Source organism: Akebia trifoliata, chromosome 1, assembly GCF_017979445.1.
Source record: "Akebia trifoliata isolate Shusen 1 chromosome 1, ASM1797944v1, whole genome shotgun sequence".
Classification (NCBI taxonomy): domain Eukaryota; kingdom Viridiplantae; phylum Streptophyta; class Magnoliopsida; order Ranunculales; family Lardizabalaceae; genus Akebia; species Akebia trifoliata.
In genome coordinates, this window is record NC_141375.1 from 30236887 (window position 1) to 30259496 (window position 22610).

The window sequence follows — 22610 nt, forward strand, 5'->3', positions numbered from 1 at the left end:
TTTCGAAAAATAAAAAAATAAAAACTCCACCCTTGAATTTCAATTTTTTTTTTAATTTTTAATTTTAGGAGTTATATGAAAGTTTGATAGTAGTCCATTTTCAATACCTAAGATCTTGTTCAAAACAAATTGTTTTTCAATGTTTTTTTTGTTGTATCTGAATTTTTTGATAAAACTTAAGGGTTGTGGTGTTGGATTTCTGATGTGGAAATCTATTTGAGCAAAACGACATTTAGTAAAGGTCAAAATCTTACCATGTTAAGTAAGGAAAGGGTTTCACAATAATTAATTAGACAACCATGAATGAGTCAAAAAGTTTTGGGTTAATCATTAAAAAAAAAAAAAAACCTTTATGGGTTAGTTAGTCAAGAATTTGTGTGTCATATTTCAATTTTAGATATGGACAGTTGGAGTGATTGGTCTAGAGATTTCATCATCAAAACATCTAAATCACCCTTATTTCTCAATGGTTGAATGCATGATAGTCATAAGTAGGATTTATAATGGATCAGGTATGCACCATATTGAATCCGGATCCAATCAGATAAACATAAAAGGAAATTGATAATAGATCTCAATTTTAAAGTTAAAATTTTCATATAATATATGGTACTAAGATCAAATCAGATTGATATACAAAATACAAATGAACTTTATTTATGTATGTACTACTACATTTTATGGAGGAATCGTCCTAGAGTGACAGTCCAAGACATTGCATTTCACACTGTATTAATGTGGAGGTGCGCATAGAACCATTGATGCTTTCACTACTTTTCTCGAGGAAAAGCATTTATGTTTCAATGCGCACCTCCACGTCAAGACAATGTGAAACGCAGTGTCCTATACAGTCACTTTAGCATTTTTCTTTTATGGAATATGATTGACGTAGGGTCAATCCAATAAATTAGTAAATTAGATTTTTATTGAATTGGAACCAAAGTTATTGGATTTGAGCCATTGAGAGCTTTTAACATGATTCATGAGTCCTCATAGGGGTTGTTAGGAGCTTCAACTCTATCAAAAACGTGGCACATTTACCTCAACCCGTATAATTTAATTTAATTGGTCGGTCAACTTCTCGTGATGGGCAGACTCTGCAACTCACATCAATGGAGAAATCTTAAAAAAAAAAAAAAAAAGAAGATAAAATCAGGTAAATATCAATATATCACGTGGTGTGAAGTGAGTCATATTTAGATGGCGTTGCAATAGAAAGTCTTGCTGGAACTAAAAACAAATTTCTTTGTTAATATTTTCCTATTTATATATACAACCAAACATTTACAAATATTTTCTCATAAAATTGAATTTCCCGTCATATTTTATTGACAAATTAATCTCCTTAAGAATTTTTTTTTTCTTGCAAACATACACGTCCTCAATTACCAAAGAAAATTAAAACCAAATCATTTTTTTTTTTCAGATAAGTTATATTTTTCCATCTCCTATTTATAGGGATGAAGGTACAAAGTGGGCAAGAAGATTCTGCCACTAAAAAACAAATTTAGAGAACAAAAAAATTTATTCTTCTATATTTCTTTGTAATTTAAGTCTAGTAAGAAGAAATTAAAGATTGAAACTGGGATAGGTTTTGATTCTCTAATTGGTGAAATTTTGAGAAAACTCCAACTAATGGTGCAGTATTATAAGTGCAAGCTTCAGTTTGCACATAATTTCCTCGTTCATCCCGAAAATTATCCTGGCAATCGGGTCCTCCGACTAGGGCACCGATTAGGATATTTGGGTTTGGGTCTTTCCGTCCATACCAATTATCGTACCCTTGGGTGCACCCGATGAACCCTTTGTGCTCTCTATATGATACGATGGACGCACCTCTATGGTGCACACTCCTGGGGTACTTGGACCCAAAGCCTACTAGGTAGCTCATGGACATTGGGTTTGAACCCAAGATGTAATCGACTTGAAATTTGGCTAAGGCTAATATTTCTTGGGGCTCCACCATTTCTCCATTGCAATTTAGCTTCTGATTTGCATTTTTTAGATAATCAGAGTAGATTGTTAGAAGGAAAGCTGCTGTCGATACGTATTGCATGTTGTTCCATTGCCTGATGTATAAGAGGCCTCCAGGGCTGCGGTCAACGTTGCTCTCATTGTTTTTGTTGAGGCATGCACATAGATAATATTCTGCTTTTGATTGATATTGCTCGAGAATGTGAGCGTCTTCGTTGTGTTTCCCTTCCATCAGTAACTGCAGAGAAGAGAATGATTTCGAATTAGATTGCAACAATGTAAAAAAAAAAAAAAAAACCAAACTTTAGGCATCGGTGTAATAGATTTGAACTAGACCCTTGTCAGATTGGGTTTCGTTGGAATCTAAATCTTTGATCCAGATCCAAAAGTAATCAGATTGGAATAGGTTTGATCTTAACCGTTGACAACTCTACATATATGGAAGTCAAGATTTTTTTTTTACTTTCGATATTTCGTGGGAAAATGATTTTCCATGGAAATTGGGTTTGCTAGTGTACAATTGCTCACTTTCAAGGGAATCAATTTCATCATAGAATAAATTTTACTATCATAGTAAGAAAATATTCTTCTACCCAACCCTCGGAAAAATGACTTTTTCTCAGAAAATACCAATGTTAATCTCACGATTACTACTACTTCCGAAACTAAAATCCAATTCTCCTTTCTGACATTTTCTTAAGTGCCGTAAAATTCGTTGGCAAACACTTTTTTAAGAAAATGTATTTTTGCGAATCATTTTATTTGAGAATTGATTATTTGAAAAATGTTTTCTCTACAGTCAATCACAGAGCTCATAAGAGAAATTATTATTGTTCCCAAATTTAAAAAATAGTAATTAAAAATATCATTTAGAATAATAGTTTTTCAATGGAGGTAATAAATTGCAAAGGTCTAGAATATTAATCTATACTAAAAGGTGGCATGTGAAAATGCACATGTATCAAAAGGGTTTATCTATAATTTAAAATATTGGTTAAAGAGTTTTTGAATATTACATAGAAATAAAGAAAAAGAAGATATTTTTGTACTTTTAAAACTAACCAATGTGATTATAAAGTTGTGGGCTGCAATTTTCTTCATTTTTGACTAGAATGATTCTTACTTATATCAAATTTTAATGTAAAAGTGAGGGCATTTGTGAAATCTAAAATTTGGTGTTGAATCATTTCTACTCTGCCTTCTTTCGCTATAATTATAATATTAATTAAAGATAAATACAATCATATAAATGGTAATTACCATGAATTTCAGGAATATCTACACACGTGGCTCAAATGCGAGGATGTTTCAGATACTTGGATTACCTACTTATCCATCTATAGAACTATGGTACATCTTTTGAGTAGTTGAAGAATATGAAACTTAATCTCATGAAAGGTTTACATCGGACATTTGAAATCGCTAGATGTAGTCCCTCAGATCAAATTAAATATTTTCATAATATGTATAGGGACCACAATCAACGTTCAAGCACTCTTCAATTATCAAAAGGGTCTAATCTCTCTATGTACCTTACAAAACATGGACCATCTCTCACCGTCGAAATGAATGTTACATGGAACTATGATGGTGATAGATGTCAGAGGTAGTTTTACTAAACCACACAATGTGATTTGTGATGACCTGATTGGTCAAATCATTTGGACGCAAAACAAAAACAATGGTCCCACACTTTTAACAAATTAACTCAACCACACTTTTAGGTCAGTAATAATCAATGAAAATCATTGATGACCTATGATTGTGTAATACGTGACACTCATATTATCATTTCCCTCTTCTATCATTAATGCCTCAATTAAAAGCCCACTTAAGGTACAAACTTTAAAAAGTAAAAGTGTAAATTTAAAGGATGTTTCTCTCTTTGAAATTTGAATCAAACCATAGTTTTAAAATTCCAAACACTAATGATTGTGTATCTCAAAATAAAAGATCTACGATTTTGTGATGAGAGTGTACAAGGGCCGTCTGAGAAAAGAGTGTCAGATTATCACGACTCAACTCCAAAATTCTTCTCTCATGTTCATCGAATCAAGTCAATTTAATGACTTACAAAGATAAGTTAACTCAAAGATTCTTCAAGTGGTATTTTGGGGATTGAGATATTTGAATCTCTTTGAATACTTAACTAATCCTCGAAGAACGTGTAATTTCACCTTAGGTAATTTCTCGGATAAATCACATAGACTTACCCTTAAGGGGGGATTCGAACGCAAGACCTCCACTTCTTGAGATGTGGTCTTGGTCACAAACCCATAAGATGCTTGATAATCAAGAAAATTTAGAGGACAAATGACTTTGAAATCCAATAGAGTTGAGTCGACTCGGAAGGTTAAAGTTTCAAAACTTTAAATTAGTAGAAAAAGTTTACCTTGGAGGCGAGGATCTGGACACCCGCGTACTTAACATCCCAGCTGAACTCGGTAATCTCCCAGCCAATTCCACCAAAGCCATGAGCGTTGTTAATAATGTACTTCAAGTACTCTAATTTGTCGGTGGCCTTGTAAAGCCACAAAGCCCCCCACAACAACTCATCCTTATAACCACTCACGGAAGCATAATAGGTCTTCACCACTCCAACACTATTATCATACTTCCCTCTATATTTGTCTCCAAACTCAAACAACTACAATTAAAAAAACCAAATCAACAAATTAGTATATAAAGAAAAAAAAAATCGTCTAAATTTAATTAGGAGAACCCCACCACATAAACCTACCAATCTAATACACTAATCTCATTCTCAATCTCACCTGTTGGGCATGGTGTAGGAGTAGGTGAGAGTAATGTGGGTTTAATTTCTTAAACACGATCGATGCGGCCGCCATTGCCGCTGCGGTCTCACCCGCTAGATCCGACCCGGGATTCTTTTCGTCGATCTTATATGCTTGTCGAGAGGTCGTCATGTCCTCGGGTCGTTGCCAACAGTAGTGATCTGTGTCTCCATCTCCCACCTGATTCATCATCATCATTTTATAATTAAGAACTTAGAAAAAAAATTCTATTAAAATCAAAATTTTCGACAATGTGAGACTTTTTATTAGTACCTCTGCCCATAACACATTTGGGTTAGTGTGGGCTTTAATGAAATAATCTGTACCCCACTTGATGGCTTCGATTGCGTGATCGAATTCTCCGGCCGCTGCGATCTGTTCTCCATATTCGATCACACCCCACGATAGCATCGTCACCGTAAAGGCCATTGGTAGACCAAATTTTACATGATCACCAGCATCATAGTAACCTCCCACTAAATCCACCTATAATCACAATTATGTTAGAAACATAAGTAAATCAAACAAAATTGTTCTTGATTTTAGAGAATTTTTTATAATTAGGGGAATTGAGTCCACTCACCCCTTGTTCTAACCCATCTGTGAGTCCAGAATGGTCTCTCCAGTTGACTCTTTGATTATAAGGTAATCGACCTGATCGTTGTGACTCGAAGTATAGTAGACTCTTAGTAAGAGCATCTCTGTAATCGAAACCCTGAGCAGCAGTGACGATGGAGATCGAAAGGATGAGAATGAAGGGGTACCATTGTAGTGAGAATCTCGAGGCTGATGGATTGTTCCCTCCCATTGTCCTCTCTCTTTCCCTTCTAAAACTGAGATTTCAGAAGGAAAGAAGTAGAAGAAGTAAGGGTTCTTCTCTGTCTGTTCTGTTTCTCTCTTTTTAAAGGTCTCTCTTTCTTGAAGACCACGTGTCTCTCACATGAAATATTTCACTTTCTCTCGAATCTCAATATATTTGAAAAATCAATTTAGTTTACTATATTTAAGCAAAATAAGCGTATAATCTGGCTCGAGTTGTTCGAATATTCGGCGCGGCTTAGAGGATTCTCCAGCCCCTATTCATACAGAATAGCATGGCTCCCCAGATTACATCTGGACCAGTCAATGTGGGCCATAATTAAATGATTTCGATCGAACGGTTATGACTGTTCGATCTGGGGTATGTAGATTATCAAATGTGAGTTGCTAATCTACTCTATAATTTTCAAGTGTTTTCCTAATTAGGATGTAAAGCTGTCTTAATAAATGGTTTGTTAGAGTGAAATAATCAGTAAGGTCTCACTCGTTGGATCACAATGTTGGTGGCAGAGAAGATTTGACACACCTCGTTAGATTAGGAAAGCTAGTAACTGATGAAATAGGAAAGTTAATATGTATGCGGTACTCATATAAACTTTTGGTAGAGCATGTTTAGACCGGCTCATTATTGTGATTAAGTGAAGATGATCATACATCATGATCTTTAGCTTAATAAGTGATAATTGACCATTAATATACATGATTATTTTAGTTGATTTAATATAAAGTAAAGAAGGGATGTGATTTGTGAGATACCACATGAAAGTGCATTGAAGGACATTTTTCAATTACATTTTAATGAAGTGTAATACCAAAACTACCCTCCTTGTGTTTCATAAGATTTGGTCTGGCATTATTGTGTCCAGGTTGAGTGAATTATCAATGTTTTTATTACCAAAACTAATTTTTTTATTATAGATTTGGCTCTTACGTAAGGGTGTTAATGTGTTGGTTGTAGGTTAAGTATCAATATAGTGGAAGAGAGACATGTATAATTTAGTTCTTATTGATTTTGATTATTATATGAGTAAAAGTAAAAATACATCACCATCACCATCACTATCAAATCAAATCAGATGGCTATAGATCTCCAGAGGGATAGATGACAATGCAAAGAGCGCATTAATCCGATATCTTCTACCTCGTTTCACCAGACAATTATGGGGGAAACTTTTCAAATCTAAATCACGTGTATGATCTTATCAAGGAGGAAAGGTATTCCCTTGTTTGGGAAATTTGGAGACGTGATGATGTTTATTACCATGGATGGACCATTTCACAGGTGCACATTAGTGTGAGATCAAGATTAAAATTGGGTAAGGCAAAATGTAGAATGCACACTTAATTGATGGTGATATGTGAAAGAAAATGACCCTCATTACCATCCAAAATCAAGAAAATAACTATAGGTGTGCCAACAACATAGAGAGAGTAGGGGATTCTAGAGAAGATAAAAGTTAAAACTTGTACGTACAATAGTGATATTGGGTTTTTTTGTTTTTTTAATGTGATTTCAATCAAATAAATATTGTGAATCTATCTTAAACATGCATTGAAGTTTTTTTTTTATAGATATCACATCGGTACTCTTGAATAAGGATAGTGTATTGTATTGTCGTAATAAAAAATATCAAGATGTTGGATGGACGAAAAGTCCTCCACATTTACAACACTAAAATAGATAGACCCAAAGTCACAATTAACACTCTCTCGCTCTCTCACACACACACACACACACACATAAAATAAAATAAAAAATCCAATTCCATTTCGAGTAAACTTATGGGAGATTCCCCCAACATTTCAAATGTGTAATATAATTAATGAGATTCTTCTAATCATATTCTCCGATCATGTAGTTCACTTCGACACGAGTTTCTGTGTTTCTACTCTGACGCTTAAACTAGTTCAAAATTCAATAGAGTAAATGATTAGAATCAAAGAAAATTGCATGCTTTTAATTTCATTTCATCTTTATTTTACTTTAAGTTAGGGAGTTATGATTGAGTTGTGAGGTCTAATTTTCTTGCTCAATATTATTTATCTATTAGTTCTGCATCTTAGATTCAAGTCCTTTATAACTAAGCTTAAAATTAATCGATTGTTGTTATTTGTCCATGATTCTTGACATTTGTTAGGATCTTTTCTTGTGAGGGCCCTTTTATGTTAGGATTCTTTACGTTTGAATCTTCATCATTTCTAGAGTAATGTCCATTTGAGTGCAATATCAACCCAAGTATCATATTTTGTCTCGACTGCTTAGTTGGAAGGAATTTCAAAGTTGTGTTTCTCTCTTGATTGAAAGTCATTTATATGATGACACGTATATACTTAGATGAAGATTCCTCCTTCTCACCCATTCATGTACCTTTAATTTTATTAAAAATATTAAAGAAAAAGAAAATAAAAAAAAATTGTCTTATGGCATTGGAGTCGATCTAGGGTTTAATATGTTATTTTTATATCCTAAAAAAAAATTACGAAATATAATTAAAAATGTGCCAAAGCCCTAGTTTAGTAATGGACTGATGGTTATAATAGTCACGGCCTCACGGCTTGGCTTGAAGAAGCCGTTACTATCTCGTTATCGATCACAAACTGTTGAACTAACGGAAACGTCAATTTCACAATAACTGTTACTTACCGTACATCACGCCCACATTTTCCCGTTCCGTTCTGTTCCTCGTTTTCGTTATTGTGATATTTGTCGGTGCTACCTCCACGTCAGCAAAAAGTAACCCCTCCCAGCCTTCACTGCCTAATTTATGGTGACCGGACGTGCAAAGAAGCGACCTGTTTGACCGGTGGGCGAGCTTCGATGAACTTGTGGACCCCACTTGTTCCCTGGCCGACAATCCGGGTAAATTGCGGATATAAGACAAAGAAAATATAAAAATTTGAAATTTCAAAATGGAAAAAATTCAACTTAGTCACATTGTTTCTCTTTCAAGCGTTCCACGTGTCTATGTTGTAGGTTATTCTGGTGGACCGAATGTCGCGTTGGTTCTTCCTCATTTGTTTCCAAGACTTACTGTACTTTTTGAAATTGTTTTTTGATTTTATTTTAGATTAAAAGATATTTTATTTAGAATTATATACGAGTGAAAACTTCATAAAACTATAGCCACATGACCAACTTATAGAAAAATAAGTGTAGAAAATTACTTAAAAAGTCTTGTATTTTGACGACGTTATGAAATAATATATGACTTTATGAAATTTAAAATAAAGATTATTTATTTGTGGAGGGAAAATTTATCAGTTTTGGAGTAGGGACACATCGCATAATAGTCATCCGAACCACTGATGAGAAAAAAAAAAAAAAAAGAGAGACATAAGACATAGGGTCAGAAAAAACGTCTAAATTCAAGATTCCTAAAAGCATAGGATCTTATACAGAATTGTGCAATTATTTTTTGAATAAAGAACAATTAAGAGAAAATCAAGAAAATATATGATTTGAAATCAAGATGAACAATGAGTCTTCCGAAAATCTATAAATAAGGGCGCAAGGTCATAAAAAAGATACGCAAAATTTTCTATCTAAAAAGGGTCTTATAACTTAAGCATTGGAGTCTCTGTTGAACAGATGACAGGGAAAAGATCTCGAGGGCTCAAGGACCGAGCAATCAAAGAGTTGAAAATCTTGAAGAATTCATGAAAATAACCTCTACATTACCCAATTTTATAATTATGAATTTTTTTAAGAAAATAATTATGGGTGTTGGTTGTTGTATAAACAATTTGATGAATTTACCCTTATGTCCTTGGGTTGAATGTATGATCAATATAAACTATAGAAGAATAAAATCCACTCTCATTTGGATTGTTCATGATGCTCAAATCATCACGCATCGAGAGAAGTACATGTTGTACTATCAAGATTGGATCCTATCCGACCGTAAAAGAATCCTGATAGAAAATGATTCTCTCCTTATGGATAATTATTGTATTTAAACAATAATAAATTTGATAGTTACAATTTGAAAATATTATGATTCCTTTTTATGATTAAGGTTTATTTTATGTAAAAAGAATAAAATCATTGTGATTAGAAAAAAATGAGCAAATAATATAACAAGAAGATTTTATAGTGAAATGACTTTTCAATCCCTTGGATGTAAGCATCATTACTGAATCACGGAAAAAACTTGTGTTCTCTCTATTCTTTTATTGTTTTGTATGATTTCTTCATTAAATCTTGAGGATAACCTCTGGTAACTTGAAACAGATTGATAGATGGAAATTTTTTACCTTTACATAAATAAAATCAAGTAAATAGCCAATGCAATCATGCAATAAAGGACAACTTAATTGGGTTTCAATGACTCGTCAAGAATGATTTATGAAAAAAAAACTCATATAATCCCGAATACATATAATTTTAAACCATTGTATTTTATTTTTACAAGGTCGAAAAAATCATGTGTTTTCCCATGAATCACGAGAACCTGGCCCATAACAATTTTGATTTTGTAATGGCTTTCGTTAATTTGATGACTCAATAAAGGACAACTTAATTGGGTTTCAATGACTCGTCAAGAATGATTTATGAAAAAAAAACTCATATAATCCCGAATACATATAATTTTAAACCATTGTATTTTATTTTTACAAGGTCGAAAAAATCATGTGTTTTCCCATGAATCACGAGAACCTGGCCCATAACAATTTTGATTTTGTAATGGCTTTCGTTAATTTGATGACTCACGAGTCAAGTTTGCAAAGTCAGATTAATGTGTGTTAAATATTTTAAATGTTTTTTTTTTTTCTTTTTGAAAAAGAATATTGAACATGACATGCAACTCTACCAACTTTCTTATCTGATTTGATAAGGTTTTCGGTCAATTCTAAAGGTTTGGTACAAATGAATCTTGGCATTGAGTCAAAGTTGGAATTTAATGGTGTTACATTGACCTACGTTGCATGGTTCACTCATTTGAATTTGTAATTCACCATTCTTGAAAATTCCGTGGTTCTGGCCTTCTGTACACACACACACAATACAATGTATCTCACATAATAAAATTACTAAATGAAAGGAAATATATATATATTATTATTTTTTTAAAATATAATACAACCAACATATTTATTTAATAAAAATTAAGTGTCATATTGACCAAATTACATCATTAAGCATTCATATTTTGAAAAACGTACAAAAATAAATAAGTAAAATTTTACTCCTTAATAACTAGAAGACAAGGAAAAATAATCAATAGATTATTCCCCTATGACGACTAGTGTTGAAATGTATAAAAAAAAATCATTGAACTTGATAAACTTAATGATTTTTATTTATTTATTATTTTAAATAATGATTTTCTAACTAGAAAGTCTTCACTCAGTCAATAATCGGATGATGTGGCAAGGACATAGAGTTATAGATCTTTTTTCTCGAGATACACAACTGCATTGCACTCTTTTTTTTAAATAACAGCAAAGATGCACGATTTGACCGTTTAGCCATTGAGGACTAGCAACTCAATTGCCAAAAATTAAAGAGAGAAATTTCTCGCAATTGTTTTGAGTTGAAAATCTTTATTGTTACGTATTTACGTTGAACTAGTCATGAATTAAGCTTCTCTCCAATATCGGAGGATAATTTATATTGAATTAATTGATAACTACATGAGTCGTTGTTATAGAGAATTGCACCAATCCAAAATATATAAAGGAACTTATTTAAGAAGATTTTAAATACCTAATTAATTATTATTTTTAAATAAATAATCCTATATATTGATGAGATATAAATCAGAAAATACTGAACTGACTTTCTTTGACATTGTGTTGACGTGGAAATGTCCAGAAAACCATAGATTTTTTCTCTTGTATCTCGAGGAAAAAATCTTTGGTTCTATGCATATTGCCACATCAGTGCAGTGTCAAAGAAAGTCAGTAGAAGGACTTATAATTTTCCTATTGTAATGATATACATTGAAAGTGTTTGGTTGTATCTCATCTATATTCATCCAATACTCCAATAAAAATCTAATATTTTTATTTTAAAATATTTTACTAATAAAAAAAGAATTGTGATATGACTACCCCACATGGCACACTCAATTGACTCTCCTATCGCGACAAGCTTAGGAGCCATAGATCTGTATGTCTCGAAAAGCACAATTACATTTCCCCATTAAAAAAAGTGTATCCCGAGAGAATCATGTATCCCAAGACATACAAATCTACGACTCTCGAACTTCTCACGTCAGGAGAGTCGATTGAGTGTGCCACGTGGGGTAGTCATATAATCACGACTCATAAAAAACAATCAGTAAACAAACTTGCTTGGCAGATGATCAAATTTCTTTGGCACACCTAACTTTGTCGCCAGATGAAATATTACACCCTCGTGCGATTGTGTGAAAGCACATGCATCACATTTAATGAAGTTCAATTATTGTGTAGAAATAATCTGCTCTTCTTATTCTCCTTAATGTGGACCATTACAATATAAAATATGAACCAAATGTTTTACTATGTTAATAAAATACATGATCTCAAATCTGTCCATGATTCAGGAGAGAATTTCTGTAAAAGACCAATCGTTCGATCCATCGCATGGTTTCAGATAATCATAAAATATGGCTCATGGCAGGTCCAGATAATCGTAAAATATGATTATAAGTACAGAAATCAGATAAACTTCATTTATTTAAAAACATACATTGTGAACTTAAAATATTTCTCACATTTTATTGGATCGGGTTATAGTTGATCTGATGTGTCATCAATATTTCACTTGATTGTTCACGTTTTGATAATTAAAATGAATAGTGAGTCGGAATCATAAATAATTCATTTTTGGCTTACGAAAACGTGATTGTTCACTTTAAAAACCTTCGAATTCGTTATTGTTCATGTTTTGGTAATTAAAATGAACAATAAGCCAGAATCGTAAATTCGTCAAAAATTAATCACTTTTTCATTAATATCTCTACTTTTTTGTTGTTGTTGCTATTTTGATTTAAAGATAAACAAACCAATAGACCAAGGGTTAAAATAAAATTGATTTTGCGTAGAATTAAAAGATAATTTTATATTTAAACCATAATTATGCTACATATAATATTTTTATTTTAAAAATTATCTTTAAATTATGAGTCTTCCTTTGCCATACCAACTTTTCCCTACACAAACGATCCACGTTTAAATTAAATGTGGAAGATTTTTCTTGATATAGAATGGGTCACGTTTAATTTTCTTGATATAAAATTAAATTAACTTTTTCCTACCACAAGGAATGAAGATTTTTCTTCATTCCAAGTTATATAGCATGGGTCAGGATCTTAAGTTTAATTTTCTTGATAGAACTGTTTTGGTCCCCCTTTTTTTATTAGTTTTTATTTATTTATCTGTAAGTCTGTTTTTAATGAGATCATGAATTAGTCAATGTTGATGGGAATTGAATCTAAGGTCTATGATATCGTCACCCATAAACTTGACCAAAAAAGCCAGCTCGCACTTGTACCCCGTTTCGTTCCTTAGTGCTTATCTCGAGGTAAAATGGGTATTTTTTTATCTATCATCTTACATGTTTACCCTCCATAATATATATATTTTAAACATAATTTGAACCAAAAAAGGGTAAAAAAATAAAAATTTAAAAAGGGTTGGAGAGGAAAAACAAAGGGACTTGGCAAGAATTAACATTTGGTCAATTTGAAGTGTGTGTATATATTTACCTAAACCTACTTAAATCATATTTTTTAGGGCACTTCAAGAAGCAAGAAAGGGACAAAAGGTAGTTATGTTGGTTAAGCACCTGAAGTTGCCTTCCGAATTGTATTTTAGGGAAAAATAAGTTTAAAAAGAAAAGAACCAAAGTACCCAAAAGAGGGATCATTGAGAAAAACTTTAACCTTTGTTTTTGAGTTACTTTGCAGTGACCCCAACAAGAGTGAAACCTGACCTACATTGAGAACAGCCAGGGATCAGGAATTAATGTACAACGAATCCATTATTGATGGTAGGTGTACCATCTACATAATTACACAAAAAAATAATCAAATAGTCTCATAGATCCTGATATCTTCTTCAATGGATTTGGGTTTCTAATGAATTTATTCACAAATTGGTTAGATCTCATGTAAAGAAATTTTAGAAAAAAAAAAAAATGTGTGAATCACCCGCACCAGATTAGTTGAATTTGGGTCCAATCTCTATCAACCCAATTAAGGACACGTGAAGGCCCACTGAATTTAGGCACCGACTGGCAATAGAAATGCATTATTTGACAAAATTCTAATGGATTTAAATTTTTTACTTTCTATGAAAATAAATGGAACAATTTGACAAAATTTTTATAACAGTAATCAGGATACCGTCTTTTAGTTGTTGATGATCTACACTTAACAATTAATAATTGTATATGTAGTTAAAAAAGAAGATATTCAGATTTTTCAAGAAAATTACTTTCGAGATAAGTATTATTTAGATATGTATTATTGATTTATGCATAAAATCTTAATCATTGGATGGTATGCTTACTTGCTCGAGATTGTATTTTATTTTTTCAGCCCATATTAAACCAACGGTGAGATGCTTCTTTCGTATGTGTCCTTATGTTGTACAGATTGCATTTCCTGAGATTGATGAATGGGGAGCCAATCAAGTGTTTTGATTTTTTTTATCGAGGCCGACCCTTTTATCTCTACTGTCTATAAATAGCAAGGTTCTTAGGTTTAAATGCAGGAAAAATGGTAGAAGGCTTCATGAACGCTTGGATCGTCAAAAGTCACAAGTTGAAGGAATGACTAATAAGTAGAAATCATGAGTTTTGGAGTCAAAATCATGATATTGAACTTATTCATGAATGGAATCAGTGAGATCTTCCGGATTCATGTTTCGTCGTGGACTTCTTCACTTTTGGGTTTAATTCCTTTGTTTTAGACCTTATTATTAAGAGGACTGATTTTTTAATTTTAAATCTGATAGATTTACTATAAAAAAAACTCACTGAGGTGTCATGTGCAAGAATCATTTGACTTTTCCCTCGGGATACACAACAACACATATTTATGGGGATGCGCAGCTGCGTATCCCAGGAGAAAAATTAGCCTATCAAAGTTGAGATAGAAAATCATTACACTATTATTAAAGGATATTTTCTTTGCATTATACCAATCGTAAGGATTATAAATTTGGAAAGATGGTTATGTCTAAAAATTTTGTTTATAGACAAGCTTGAGCTGGGCTGGGCCAGGATAGGGCTTACTCAATTCAGGCTTTGTTAAAACATAACCTAACCAGGCCCAAAGGCCTCTGTTGACGGCCCTACACCTCCATGGTGATACTAAACCCCAACTGAATAATAATCCTACATTTATTTAAGGGTAATTTAGTAAAAAATTCCTACGAAATGGGTGATATTAGTGTTCCTGCTTGCGAAATGCAAGATGAGGTCTACAACCTTAATAAAAACAATAAAAAAGTTAATAATCAGTTAACATAGGTGGTGAAATATCAAAAATACCTTTATGTGTTAAAATTACGAAAATGTTTTTCGATCAAAGCAACTCAAATGTATTCGATTTAGTCGTTCTAAAAGTAATAATCTTGAGAACCCTAATTAATTTTAATGTATTTCTCATCAATCTAAATCTAAACTTTATTATTTTAAAGCTTAATCTCATTACTTCTAACCATTTCTCATCATTTTCAATTCAATTTCATATTTTTCAACCTAATATTAATGTGATCATCCAAATATCATCATTTTTATCTCATCCCAAAGGCTTTCTTTGACCCAATGCATAGAATCTCCACATTGAAAACACTGGAAAAAAAAATCAAGAGAAAATATGAAATAATTAATGAAAAAAATGAAAATAGTAATACGCCCCTTATGTATATATATATATATATATGTTAGTTTTATCTCATCCCCCCCCCCCCCCCCGGCACAATTAAGAATACAAACAAGTTTTTTTTCACGGAAACTTATGTCTTAAGGACAAAATGGTAAAAAGACCTCACATGAGAGTTGAAACCTCCATTCATTCCATGAAATATGAGATCTTTAACTTATTTAACCAAAAGACTAGGGATCTAGAATAGTGTCCCGTAGCTAACCAAAGTCAAGTGGCACCCCATTTTATGCCACGTGGCATTTTTGGGGACCCAATGATCATATGGATAGGTGGTCCATCCCATGATGAATCTACACACAAAAGATTAGTTTGATTGGTGATGTACATCCATTGATAATAGCATTGTGTTAAGAATGATTTCTAATCGTTGTATTTAAACTCTTTTTCAATAGCTTAGATCTAGTGGATACAACTTAGCAAGCACTATGATTTTTGGTACGTAGGCACCACATATCCATACGGTCAGTGGGTCCCAAAAATGCCACGTGGAATAAAATGGGGTGCCACCGGACCTTGGTTTGGTATGGGGCACCGTTCTGGATCCCTACTCTAATCAAAATCTATCCCAAAAGTTAAATTGGATTCAAAGATGTTAATGGTAGGATTTCAAAGTAATGGATTTAATGAATAGAAACCTAACACTCTTGATAACATTCCAACAATAACAAATACAAATCGTAACTAGTGAGATATGGTAAACCCCAACTTTATCTTCTTCAAGAAGATGATGTTGGATTGAAGAAGATGAAGTTGAATTTTCTTTTAATCTAATGGTGTAAAATATTTCGATCCAACGGTTGAGATTTGATTTGATTTTTTATTTTCTCAACTAAAAAATGACATTTTGATAATTTAAATGCCACAAGGGTAGTTTGAGTATTCAAATCGTAGACCATCAATAGAAAAAAACAATGGTAATGATTTGACCGGGTCAACAAAAGTCCAAGGTGTAAACCTAACTTCGCCCATTTCACAGGGGGGTGTTACTAAAATATCCTTTATTTAAAAATTCATTAAAAAAAGCCATTATTTAACAGTGCACGAGCCCACTTTGAAGAAATAAAATGTTCATGACATAGTGCTAATTGGGCCTTATATCTTGGTCTAACACTGCCTGTCTAATGGCTGGGCCAGGAAAAATAAAAATCACTATCCAAGCCTACCCAAAACCGCGACTATCTAGACCTATTTGAGATGTTCAAGTGTTACTAGTAGGTTTGTTAATGGATCGGATCAGGTTTGAATCAGATCAATCAGATACAATTTGGATAGAATTTGAAACAAATATGACAAGCATCGGATTAAACCTTAGTCGGATTGGCTTTTATCGAATCTCAATATTAGGATCCAAGTCTGATTCAGTAACATTTTGGATCTAATCCAAGTTAGTGTGAAAAATAAACATCAAACTTCATATATTGAAACAAATTATATAACAAAATTTATAAATTTTTCAATCCCAAATTAGTATCCAAGAAATCAAGAGTATATTCAAACAAATTCTATAACAAAATTTCCCGCGTTTTATCAGATTGGGCCTGTATTTTATTAGGCCTTGGATCCTTATCGATTCCTCAATTTGTGACGCACCTACATTTACTTAGAGCACCCTTGTATTTGTGATTTTTTATTGGGTAATTATAAAAGCACCCCACAAATTAGTAAGGGCAACCCACACCATAGTTGAATTGTTTTTGTCTTATATGAGTTAAAAGTTTCGGAATGAGGTGATTTTTATGAGGATGATTTCTATGATAAGGATATCATATTCACAAAAACTCCATTAAAACTAGTTTACAAAAAATGGATGATTTACAATTCTTGAGCTTATTTTGTTCTCACCAAAAATCAATTCATTAAGAAAACTTTTAACTCATATAAGACAAAAATATTCGGTCATGGTGTAGGTTGCCCTTATTAATTTGTGGGGTACTTTTATAATTACCCTTTTTTCCAATTGGAGTGCTCTAAGTAAAAGTTAGTGCGACAATAGAAACTCTATAAAAAAAAGACTAAAGAGAGCTTCTTCGTTTCCTCTTCTCTGGGTAGATTCCCAATTAGTCAATTGTGATTATTTTGATTTCTAAATGGAAATTTTATTAGCTTAAATTAATTATTTGGCATTAAAAAAGAAAAAAAACATGCTATATATATATTTAATAAGGAATTAGGAATGATGGAAGTAAGGTATCTAATTATACTTTTAGAGAGCAGTGAGGACGAATCATGAGATGAGGAAGATAACTTTTTTACTTTACTATAATGCAAAGGAAGGTATCCAATACTCCAAATTCATGAAGTAAAGTAATGCTTTTCTTGATATTTGTCTCTTCTTCTTCTTATTGGGCTTCTTTTTATTCTTTCTTGTATCTTAAACTACTATTAATACAAGTCCAATCGTCTAAACTAAAAGGCCACAATTACAATTACTAGTTTGTTGTTTGAATCTCCAGCAAAAAAAAAAAAAAAAAAAAATGGAACTAGAAAACATGCTTGAGAGGTTAGGTGAAAATTTCTCCTCAATAATCCGTGATGCCCAGGTAGAGGCCTTGAAGCACTTTGCAAATCCGGCTACTGCAGTCATTTCAATAATGGGATTTGATGTTAATGCGTCTTCTTCTCCGCGAGTGGGACTGGGGAGAGTGAGGACTGCAAAATGGATTGTGAAGAAGGCTATGGATACTCACTTATTCGACATTGTGATATGGATTTCGATGCCGCCGACGCCACCACCGCAGGATAGTGATTGGAGCATAAGGAATATTCAAATGATGATTTCCAAGAAATTAGGAATAGTAAATCAGTCATATGATGAGAATGACGATGATGATGATGATGATGATGATGAGCACAAGTGGGATGAAGGGGAGGTGGCAACAAAAATCTTCACTTCCTTGATGACAAAAAAGTTCTTGCTAGTATTGGAAGATCCTCCGTCAAATGACATCGACATTTCAACAGTTGGTATTCCACCTCCCAAGCTAATTAAAGGATGCAAGATCTTGATCGTGACAAAATCACCAGATGTTTGTAAGGTGATGCAGACCGACAAATACATTTCGTGGGACTTCTCATATTATGACTCTTCTGTCCTTTTAGATGTAGTCAAAGAAGAGCTCTTGGACCTGGGTGATTCTCCTAGTTTCCGCGAACATCTTACACCAGACCCTATCCTAGGTGGTTTTTTATGTCTGCTTCTCCTTGATAAGGATAATCGTTATTTGGGTGATGATTTGATTTATGGGTGGTTAGGAATGGGATTGATTGGGGGAGTTGGAAACATAATTTCGAAGTGGAAGATGGGGCAACATCTTTTGATTGAGTTCACACGGCGAGGCTTAATAATGAAGGTCATGGATACACCATATTATGTGATGAATGAATATATATATGAAATATTTCTATGTGCATCTATTATTATATATAAATACAGGTTTGGTCGACCTTGGATATTTGGAGTCAAAGACCTCGTTTTGATAAACTTGGTCAACAATCAATTGAAGCAGATCCATCATTCACCAACATTCACCAATTCGAGGTCGGTGCTTCATGATCGTGCCCAACTAGAAGACATCGGAAATGACTTTTCTTATGAAATGGAGTCTCTCCGAGTCCTAGACCTCTCAGATACACTTCTCTCATCATTGCCTACTTTGCCCCAAAATTTAAGAGTTGTAAACTTACGGAATTGTCGCAACGTTAAGGATTTTCCTACTTCCATACAAGTTCTAGAAAACCTTGATATACTTGATCTTTCAGGTACTTCACTTACTTTTCATCAAATCTCATTTAAGCGCTCATGCAAAATTCGACTTCTCAATCTTTCTAACAATTCCCACCTCACCTCACTTCCGTCATCCTTCTTTTCCAACTTGACCAATCTCGAGCAACTTTTATTGGTAGATTGCGAACATTTATCAGCTTTACCTGATGATTCTTTTCAAGCACTAGTGAAACTTGAGGTGCTCGACCTCTCGAATGCTCGTTCTTTGCAATCCCTACCATCTTCTCTCTCCTATTGCATCAACCTCAAGACTCTAACCCTAAGATGTTGTTCTACCTTAGGGAGGGTGGTTTCTCACCTAGGTCAGTTACAAGCACTAGAGTCACTCGACCTATCAGATTGTAGGGCCCTACAAGACATATCTTTTTTCGGAATTGGGGGCTTTTACCTTTCAAACCTCCGATTTCTCAACCTTTCTAGAACCACCACCCAAGTAGTTCAACTTTCGTTAAGAGGTTATCGGAGCTTGGAGACAATAGAGTTGGAAGGTGTTACAAGCATTGAGATGCTTGATCTTTCGGATACCAAAATCAAACGCTTCCCCCACGAAGTATGCTCTGACAAGACACTGAAACGCTTGTATCTACTGGGCACAAATCAGTTACGCCAAGTCGATTGGGGAAAAATCAAGCATTCACCCAGAGAGCTACTTGTTTGGAATCAGTGCGGTTGTGACCACTATTATAGCATACCAATTAAGTCTAACCATCAACCCCAAGAGAAACTTGGAGAAGCTTTCATATCAGTAAGTAGCGGCAAAATTTTTCGCTCTGTCAAATTTGAAGCATGTAAAGATTTCTTCGATCAGTTTTCAAGATTTCATGTAACTGTCTCTCCTCAAGGAGGTGGAGGTGGAGGTGGAGGTGGAGGAAGAAGTAAGGACATTAAAATTAATGTTGCTTCTTTCCAAAGCGAACAGTTCCGCTACAAAGATATTTATTACAAGTCATCCTCCTCTCGTTTCGCCACAAGACTCACCCCTTCCTTACATTTTACCCAGTTTACTAAGAAGAACAGAGAAGGAGGACATTTAGAGATCAATGGTGGGAACAACTTGTCTCATAAGCATGTCGATCATGTTCTCAATTGTGTCAAGTTTCTCTTTCTATGCAACAACAACTTTATTGAATCATTATCACAGTTTAGGCCGGGATCCTTTAGATTGGAAAAGTGTTGGATTGAGAAATGCCATGGAATGAAGAGTGCTTTTGATGGAGAAGGCTTCAAACATTATCAAGAAGTACACTTTCTACGGGACCTTTGGGTCTCTAATCTTCCAAGATTAAGGAACTTGTTGAGGGGTCGATGTCATTGGAGTTTTCAGTCACTAAAACATGTACGTTTGGAATACTGTCCAATGCTCTTGAATGTTTTCTTGAATGTGTCTATACCAAACTTAGAAAGGCTGGAAATCAGATTTTGTGCTAGATTGAAGCATGTATATTATGACGGTGGGTTCCTTTTCTCTTCATTCAAATCCCTCTTGCGGTTACACACCTTGTGCCTTTGGGAGCTTCCGGCCCTAACAAGTATCTCTTCGTTCAATGCATGCCTTCCAAATCTGAACAAGCTAAGAGTGAGAGGGTGTCCCAATTTGTATAAACTCCCTCTTTGTTTCTCTGATTTTAAAGAAAATAATGGTGGTAAAGTAGATATTGAAGGAGAGCCAGAGTGGTGGAATCGCTTAGAATGGGAAAATGTGGACGAGGAGAAGCGCATAAAGAGCCAAATCAATTTCGTTGGACGTGCCCCCTTTACTCATCGCAAGATCCAAAGCACACGATAATGAGCCAACAAGGTATCTCTCTCTCTCCTCACACACACACACATATAATAGTTTTTAATGTTGAATTTCATAGTTGGCACTAAATTTGTATTTGATCACCTGTACATGTGGGATCTAAAAGCGATGCTTGAATGCCATAAAGATGTAGATCACAAAAAATTATTATTATTATTTTCACTTAATTAAAAATAAAATAAAAAGTTATTTTTCACTAGAGTACTGATGTTCTAACCAGAAATCTTCACTCGGCCAATATTTGGCTGATGTGTTATGGACACGGAATCATATATCTATTTTTTTCAGGATACACAAATGTTTATTTTTTATGAGGATTTGCATTTGTGTATCCTAAGGAAATAGATCCATGGTTCTATCTCTGAAACACATCAGTCAAGTATTGACCGCCTGAAAATTTTCTAATTAGAAAATCATTATTCTTTTCACTAATGTGGCTATCCTTCTCCTATTTATTACTTTGCATTATTGGAACGTGGAAGGTGAAAGTACTAAATTGATCATGTATGAGGCCAAAATTACTGGTCCAGCCACATTTGTAAAATATTTATTCAAATTGTTTTATACCCCTTTTTGTATTTATTCATCTTTAACCAAAACGGGCACCTGTTGACAAACACGAAAAATTAAAGATCATATTTTTTATTTTTTCAAAATTACTTAAAATTCCAGTACAATATTTAGGGTTTGGGATCTATTTGGGGTTGAAAATAAGATTATAAAGTAAATTCAACTAAATTGGTACCCATTTTGGAAAGAAAAATCAGCTTATCTATATGGATTTAGAAAAACGAGGATATATAGGAAAAGCCAATAGATACACCCTTTTGAAAAGTGAATAAATTGCATGAGCATTTGATAAATATATTTTAAAAAAATGTGTCAAGGCCAATAATTTCGAAAAAATAATGACTGCTTAGTGAAACGCCCTTTTGAAAAGAGTCGTGGTGCTCTGACGCCCCCCTCTAACATACACCCCCCATCATAGATCCATAGATCATTTGCCTCGAGATATACAAGAAGAATATTTATGGTTATGCGTATCCTGATGAAATGATCTACGATTATGTGATCGGGGCATAGGGGGGCATATGTCATAGGGGGGTGTCAGAAAATCATTATTTTTTTGTGTATGCATGGTTTTTAACATTGGTCTAATGGTTTGTAGTTATAGTTGTTTTTGTATTAAAACATGAAAGTGAGAAATCTTAACCCACTCCCTAACTTTGTAATTTGTAAAATTGTATACAGTGGAGAAAGATGTGTGGGCCTACCTGTCGAAAATCTCACACAAAGTTGTTGCGTGCGCGCTCAAGGATTAGTTGAAACAAAAGCACATACTCATGGTTTTAAGATTTGCTTACATTAGGGTTTGTAATGTTTTTTTCTTCTTCTTTTCTTTTATCAAATATGTAAGTGTGGAATAATCCCACATTGCCTAAGACAACTATGGGAAGAGTGGGATGTAAATAAATTCAAATAATACCTTCTTTAGTAATTTATAAAACTATATCAACATTGATTCAAATATTTGACTGATGTAATAAAATGCTATA

General features: G+C 33.5%; 2 protein-coding genes across 2 annotated transcripts; one reads left to right on the forward strand and one right to left on the reverse strand.

The window, feature by feature from the left end:
* Positions 1-1385: 1385 nt before the first annotated feature.
* On the reverse strand, positions 1386-5657 carry GH9B8 (glycosyl hydrolase 9B8). Its single transcript, XM_086450620.1, has 5 exons — positions 5353-5657; positions 5043-5255; positions 4749-4949; positions 4367-4621; positions 1386-2212 (listed from the first exon to the last, which is right to left on the reverse strand). The coding sequence occupies exons 1-5, from the start codon at positions 5575-5577 to the stop codon at positions 1556-1558; spliced, it is 1551 nt and encodes a 516-aa protein (XP_086306746.1). The 5' UTR covers positions 5578-5657; the 3' UTR covers positions 1386-1555.
* A 12170-nt stretch (positions 5658-17827) lies between these two features.
* Positions 17828-22610, forward strand: LOC147411635 (uncharacterized). Its single transcript, XM_086450633.1, has 2 exons — positions 17828-21051; positions 22306-22610. The coding sequence occupies exon 1, from the start codon at positions 17944-17946 to the stop codon at positions 21037-21039; it is 3096 nt and encodes a 1031-aa protein (XP_086306759.1). The 5' UTR covers positions 17828-17943; the 3' UTR covers positions 21040-21051; positions 22306-22610.